General features: G+C 36.6%; 2 protein-coding genes across 2 annotated transcripts in view; one reads left to right on the forward strand and one right to left on the reverse strand.

Moving 5' to 3' along the window:
- LOC112093834 (probable carboxylesterase 12) overlaps positions 1-642 on the forward strand; it is a 1,589-nt gene extending 947 nt beyond the window's left edge. The window contains 2 exon segments of the mRNA XM_024173135.1: positions 1-183; positions 466-642. The exon segment at positions 1-183 is cut by the window's left edge and continues 27 nt beyond it. Of these exon segments, the coding sequence (XP_024028903.1) occupies positions 1-135 (135 nt within the window). The 3' untranslated portion in view covers positions 136-183; positions 466-642.
- Positions 643-2,514: 1,872 nt separating this feature from the next.
- Positions 2,515-3,875, reverse strand: LOC21410167 (probable carboxylesterase 12). Its single transcript, XM_010109659.2, has one exon. It carries the CDS (start codon positions 3,783-3,785, stop codon positions 2,643-2,645), a length of 1,143 nt encoding a protein of 380 aa, XP_010107961.2. The 5' UTR covers positions 3,786-3,875; the 3' UTR covers positions 2,515-2,642.
- Between the last annotated feature and the right edge of the window lie 2,273 nt (positions 3,876-6,148).

Raw genomic sequence — 6,148 nt, forward strand, 5'->3', positions numbered from 1 at the left:
GGGTGGGGTGGGGCTGTGGAGGTGGTGGAGACCAAAGGGGAGGAGCATGTTTTCCATTTGATGAATCCGGGTTCAGATAAGGCTGCGGAGTTGATGAGCACAATATGTGGTTTCTTCAACAAGCAAGATGTGTGAGACAAGGATCATAAAGTTTAGAGCTTTTATTTAGCCAAAAACTTAAAGGTGCGTTTAGAGTAAAATCTGTATCATGATTTATAATTCATATTATAATTTATAATTTATTATAATATTTTTAAAATATATATATATATAAATTAAGAATAATTTTAAATTATGAACCGCACCTTTATAGTCAGTGGTCACTCTGTTTTTGCTTTTATTATTGTCCTACTCGAAGTACAAGGCTTTTAATTTACCTTTTTTTTTTTTTTTCTTTTTTTGTGTAAATGGGGAATGACAGTAGATGTGTTTTCTCACTCGTTCATCTATCTTTTTGCTTCACAGTGTAATTGCTATTGCGACTTAACTACGAATCACATGGCACACTCCACGTCTACAAAATTTTTGAGAGCTGCAACACGTTTATAGAAAACGAGACCCTTATATATTTTTAATTAAAACACATAAAATAACTCCCTTCATTCTCTATGTGCACACTGAAAGGGGAATCTTTCGTCGGAACTTGGATAATATATATTTAAAACAACATTTTCAATTTAATAATAATCCAACAATCGTGAGGACGATGCAGTGCTAGTTGTATTAAGAAAAGATCTACATGTAGAACTTTAAAGTGGTAATCATGCATATTAAGAAATCGCTATGTAAAGTTACATTAGTTATCGATAATATCCCTTGTTATATAAATTATGGGAAGTTATCGATAATGTCAATGTTTGGCATTTTTTAGGATTCCATTTCATATTTCGTCTTGCTGTATAGAAGGGGCGCTAATGAGGGAGCGGCCCCGATTTCTTTTAGAGGGTGTTTGGTACGTAGTAATTAGTAAAAATCACATTTTTAAAAAAGTGATAAAAGATAATATAGGGGTTGTTCTTTTGGAGTGTAACTTGAGTGTAATTTTTAAGTTGAATTTGAGTTATAACTTGAGTTGAAGTTAGAACTTGAATAAAATTGAATAAAGTTAAAACTTAAAAGAACGTGAATTTAAATAAAGTTGAAATTTTGAGTTACTTTTTTTTAAGTTTTTTAGAAAAAGAACATGCCCGTAATTTCTAAGAATAATACAGTATTAGAGCTATAGAAAGGATTTTCAGTGATCCAAAGAGAGACTTTTCTTTTTTCTAGTTAGGTTTTGCTTCTTATTTTAGGGAAAGTCTATGGCCATAGGGGATGTAATTTCCCCCTACCGGTAGGGTGAATGATATGATTCGTTCGATTAAAATCCGACGAATAATGAGGACATGAGCTCATATTTGAAAAAAATAAGATCAAAGCACCAAACTACTCCCGGTTCCTAAAGCTCATTTCTGAAACCCTCTTTCTTCAATCTATCTCGTACAACCACACTTTTTCACACCTCTCTCTCTCTCTCTCTCTCTCTGAAATTATTGAGTTTTCTCGCTCCTCATCCATGGCGGCATGGCACCACGATGGGTAGGCCGATCCTCCTCCAAGACTGAGTCCTACGTCGACAACAAGCGCAAAAAGGTCATCCGCCACGCCAACATCGCCGCCGCCCCGCCGTTCCGACTACCCAAGTAAATGGACAAGATGATCTTCGCCATCGATGGTGAGGTTATCATCACCTCCGACGGCGCCACCATCCTTAACCACATGGAGATCCTCCAGCCTGCTGCCAAGATGCTTATTGAGAGCCCTCCAAATCTAAGAACGCCGCGAAATCAGTTCATGAGTTTTGTGTTCTTTCATTTCTTTTTTTGTGAAATTTTAGGTTTGGTTTGAATGTTTACGGAAGACTTGGAGAAATTCAAAAAAAAAAAAAAAAGTTTTTCTTTTTTCAACAAGTAAAGATATAATCAAGTGTAGTAAAGACTATGTTAAGCCTTTTAAACCCGCACCGAGATCGAAATAGAAAATCTCTCTTTATTTTAATTTTTTATTCCAAAATCTCATTAATCTTTTCAATGCGAAAAAGAACGCTTGTAGGCCACATACATAAAACAGTCAAAAACTGAGGGAACGTTTTAAGAGTTTGAAAGTTGTTTTAAAGTTGTTTCCTAAATTAAAAACGGAATCCAAGTTGTCACAGATTGTGAACTAATGGTGCCGATTACTCAAATGTTAATGAGTGATGATTAGATGATGATATCATTTCTTTCACCACATCATTATTTCGTGTGTGCCGCGGAGCTAGGACGATGAGATATTTCTTGTCGTTGATCAAAGGTGTACTCAACATTTGTCGCTTAAATTGACGAAAAATAATGGAGGTCACCACCTTTCAAATCAAATTTCAGAGCTGAACTGCCCCAACATACGATCAACAATCATAACATGCTTGATCATCAATTTCGCTTCACATTTGGAATACGCAACTAATCACTACCATACACCAACATGACCACACTCTCAAACAAAGTTCTATGGTATCCCATTTTATTTTATGCATAATTTCCTAAACAAAATAGATAATAACAAACACTGCTTAAGAATGGAGAAAAAATTATATTAAATTAAATTCCCCACTCACTTGAGGACTATTTCTCCTCATTGACAAAGGAAGCAATCTTCTTGACCAAAGACACGGCATTGTCACAAGTGGGATTGCTCAAATGGAAAACATGGTCATCCCCTTTGGCCTCCACCACCTCAACGGTCCCACCCCACTCACTCTTCTCCAACAACTCTTTGTAGTACCACCCTCTATCCCTCAACCCATCCTTCTCCGCCACAAAAACCAAAACCCTCCCACACCCCAGCCTCCCAAAATTCAGATCCTTCGCCGGGTTCATCCACGGGTCATCCGACCCGTTCTCCGTCGCCGGGTAAGAAAACCGCCATATCCCCTCCGCCATCGCCCGCTTCTCTGCCTCCTTCGGCTCATTTCCAATTGGCTCCACCCCCCAAAAGTAGGGATGTATCAACACAATCCCTGCGAGGTTCACCCCCGCCGGAGATCTCGAAACACCCGCCCGCAGCGCCACGTTGTGCGCGATGTTAGCACCCGCGCTGTCCCCCGCGAGGAACACGCGCCGGAAGTCGGCGCGTGCGTTCAGCCACTCGTCTGGGCCGGTTCCCTCGGAATGGGACGCGGCCCACTTGAAGGCGGCCCATGAGTCGTCGTACGGAATAGGGATGGGGTTCTCCGGGGCTAACCGGTAGTGGACGGAGACGGCGACGACGCTTGACTCGGCGACTATGGTTTTGACGGCGTTGTGGTACTTGGCGCAGAACGGCGTCTCGACGCAGAATCCACCGCCGTGGAAGTACAAAACGAGAGGGAGCTTCTGGTCGCCGGCGCCGGCATGCTTGGGGACGAAAAGCCTCGCGGAGACGTCGGGCGAGATCACGACATCTTTGGATTCGACACCGGTTTCGGGGTCAAGCGACGGAGGGACGACGTCGACGCCGACGAGCCTCTCGATATGACCGTCTTTGTAGATTTTAAGAAAGGGAGAGAAATCTTGGGCTACTTCTTCAGCTGGGCTTGTGGCCATGGCGGTATCACTAGTAATACTAGTACTAGGTGAAGTTGTTGATGAGATTGGTTCGAGAGAACAAGAAGCTGGAAATAAGAGTTTTCTTTCGAGTTTTGCCTTTGGGAAAGTTGTACTGGAAGAGAAGGAAAATAGAGAGGTCGATGGAATCAGCACTTGTTGGACCGAAATAATTGAATGCATTATGGAGATGTTAGAATTTTGTACATTTTGTGAGGTTTGAGATGTTAGATGTTAAATCAAGATAATATGCATGTATTTGGAATCTACTAACACCCAGTTTCATAGTTCAGTTTATCAGTTCAGTCTAATTATATTCTTCATTTTAAATTGAGTTAAACTATCTAATTTAAAATTTAATTTTCTCTTTAATTTTAATATTTAAATTATTTTTAACAATAAAAATATGTTCACTCTCTCTATTTTTTACATTTATAAAATACTAATTCAAATTTTATTTTCTATTCATATTAATTTTTAACTATACATCTAAACGTCAATTTAAATTATACAATTTAAATTTTTTTATTTAAATAAAAAAATTTAAATCAATAAAATTTGAACCAACCAAACAAATACTGCGAAGTTTATGCATGCAAGTTGCGTATACGTGTCCCTTTTTGTAATGACTAGTCAGCAATCATATATATGTAGGTCCAAAGCTAGCGTCCAGATTAAATCTATATTTTTTTCCTCTGTCATTCAACAAATTTATGATTGTAATTAGTATCTTCAATCTTATACGACAGGAAGTTTAGCAGAGTTGTGGCTGTGTTTTGATTGATTATCAATTGATTATCAGCATATTCTCGAACTCTGACGCACTACAAAATGTCTTCTTCACTCTTGTTAAAGAATGGCAATTCATAGGGAAAAGACTAGGCTCTGGTTTATTTGATTTTGTCTGATCATATTTTGTCTGATTTGGCATCCCTCTATTGAAAAAGAGCCAAGTAGCTGATGTGAGAAAAGATCCCATTACGTTTCAAGTTTTCAACGACAGAAAAAGAAAAATAAAAGAAAAACTTATTAAAGAGGAAAAGAGCAATTTTTATGGTAGAATCGTATGACTGGCTTTTTTACACTATGAGTAAGTAAGGCAACGTTAATTCTTAAATTAATTTTTTAAATAGTTAGATATGTAAAAGTTTATATTAAAAATTTAAGACATGTGATATAAAATTATTTTCGATTATAAATTTAACTATTGAAAAATTAATCAAACGATTAAAACAACGTGATCTTACCATAAATATTACCTCTCTATTAGGGGGAAAAAATTATTTGTAGGTACAGTTTTAAATTCTAATTAAAACTAATTTTGGTTTTTAAATTCTAATTAAACTAATTGAGGTTTTTAAATTCTAATTAAACTAATTGAGGTTATTTGTTTTAAATTCTAATTACAACAAAAAATTATTTGTAGGTACAGTTTATTATTTGTATATCCTAGACATTAGGAAAAACTAATTGAGGTTTTTTTTTTTATTTTTCAATATTCCACTGAATCCCAAAAACTAATTGAGGTTTTTTTTTTTTTTTTTTTTCAATATTCCACTGAATCCCAATTATTTTAACTAAGAAAAAAACCTAAAAAGAAACAGTGTCTTGTGAGGAATTTTTCTAGGCTAGTGTCCGGAGTGAATTTTATCAAGATAAAAATTCAAAATTCATATATTTTAAGAGGTGTTTCTTTTTTTCCACGGTGGAATCAGTCATAGAATAAAATGGGCAAAGCCTTTGAAATATTGTTGCGCAGGAAGAGAACGTGCAAGAAATAAATTATTATAGAAGAGGCCAAACAGATGAAAGCGTCTTCCACAAAATTAAATCACATTGTGGACCATATTTTTGTCGTATTTCCCCACTGTATCGTCACTTTTTTGTATGTCGTTGGTCGTCTAAAGTTTCATCCCCATGAATTACAACAAACTACCAAAACAGGGGGAAAAAAAACAGAAAAAAGAAAAAATAATGCAGGTCATGAGGGATATTTTAAGCTTGAACTTTGACGTGCAATACTTTCACTCTACAGCTTGGCCTCACTAGTCACGACTCACTCCCAAATGTGAGTGTGGGACCCGTTTAGTTTGCTGATTCGAATTTTTAATTCGAATTGAGATGTGATTTTATGTGAGAATTTGTTATTGTAGCAAAAAAATTAGATGTGATTATTTATGAGAGTTTTTTACTGTAACAAAACTCGAATTCTAAATTCGAATTAACGAAATGAACGGCCGTGATAATCAGGCTGTCCCATCCTATGCCAAAAATATTTTGGCCTTTTCTACCTTTTTCTTTTGTGGTCTCTTTTTAGACGTATACGGATGGCTTATGTGATTGGTGGAATGTGAAGTGGATTTCCCAATCCATAAGAAACACGCAGATAATATTAGAAAACATGCGTCCTAGTCCTCATCCTTGTTAGAATTATGACCTCCATGGGTCTGTATAGAGTGGGGTTGGGTGGGTTAATGCCTTTTTATTATTAGCCGCCCAAGTGCCCGATTATTGAAAATCTAGATGAAATATGTATAACTTATGAT

This window comes from Morus notabilis, unplaced genomic scaffold, assembly GCF_000414095.1.
Source record: "Morus notabilis unplaced genomic scaffold, ASM41409v2 Scaffold45, whole genome shotgun sequence".
Lineage (NCBI taxonomy): Eukaryota > Viridiplantae > Streptophyta > Magnoliopsida > Rosales > Moraceae > Morus > Morus notabilis.

Bases quoted from the DNA above. Each gene is read 5' to 3' on its own strand.
- LOC21410167 (XM_010109659.2), bottom strand. From the start codon at position 3,785: ATGCATTCAATTATTTCGGTCCAACAAGTGCTGATTCCATCGACCTCT.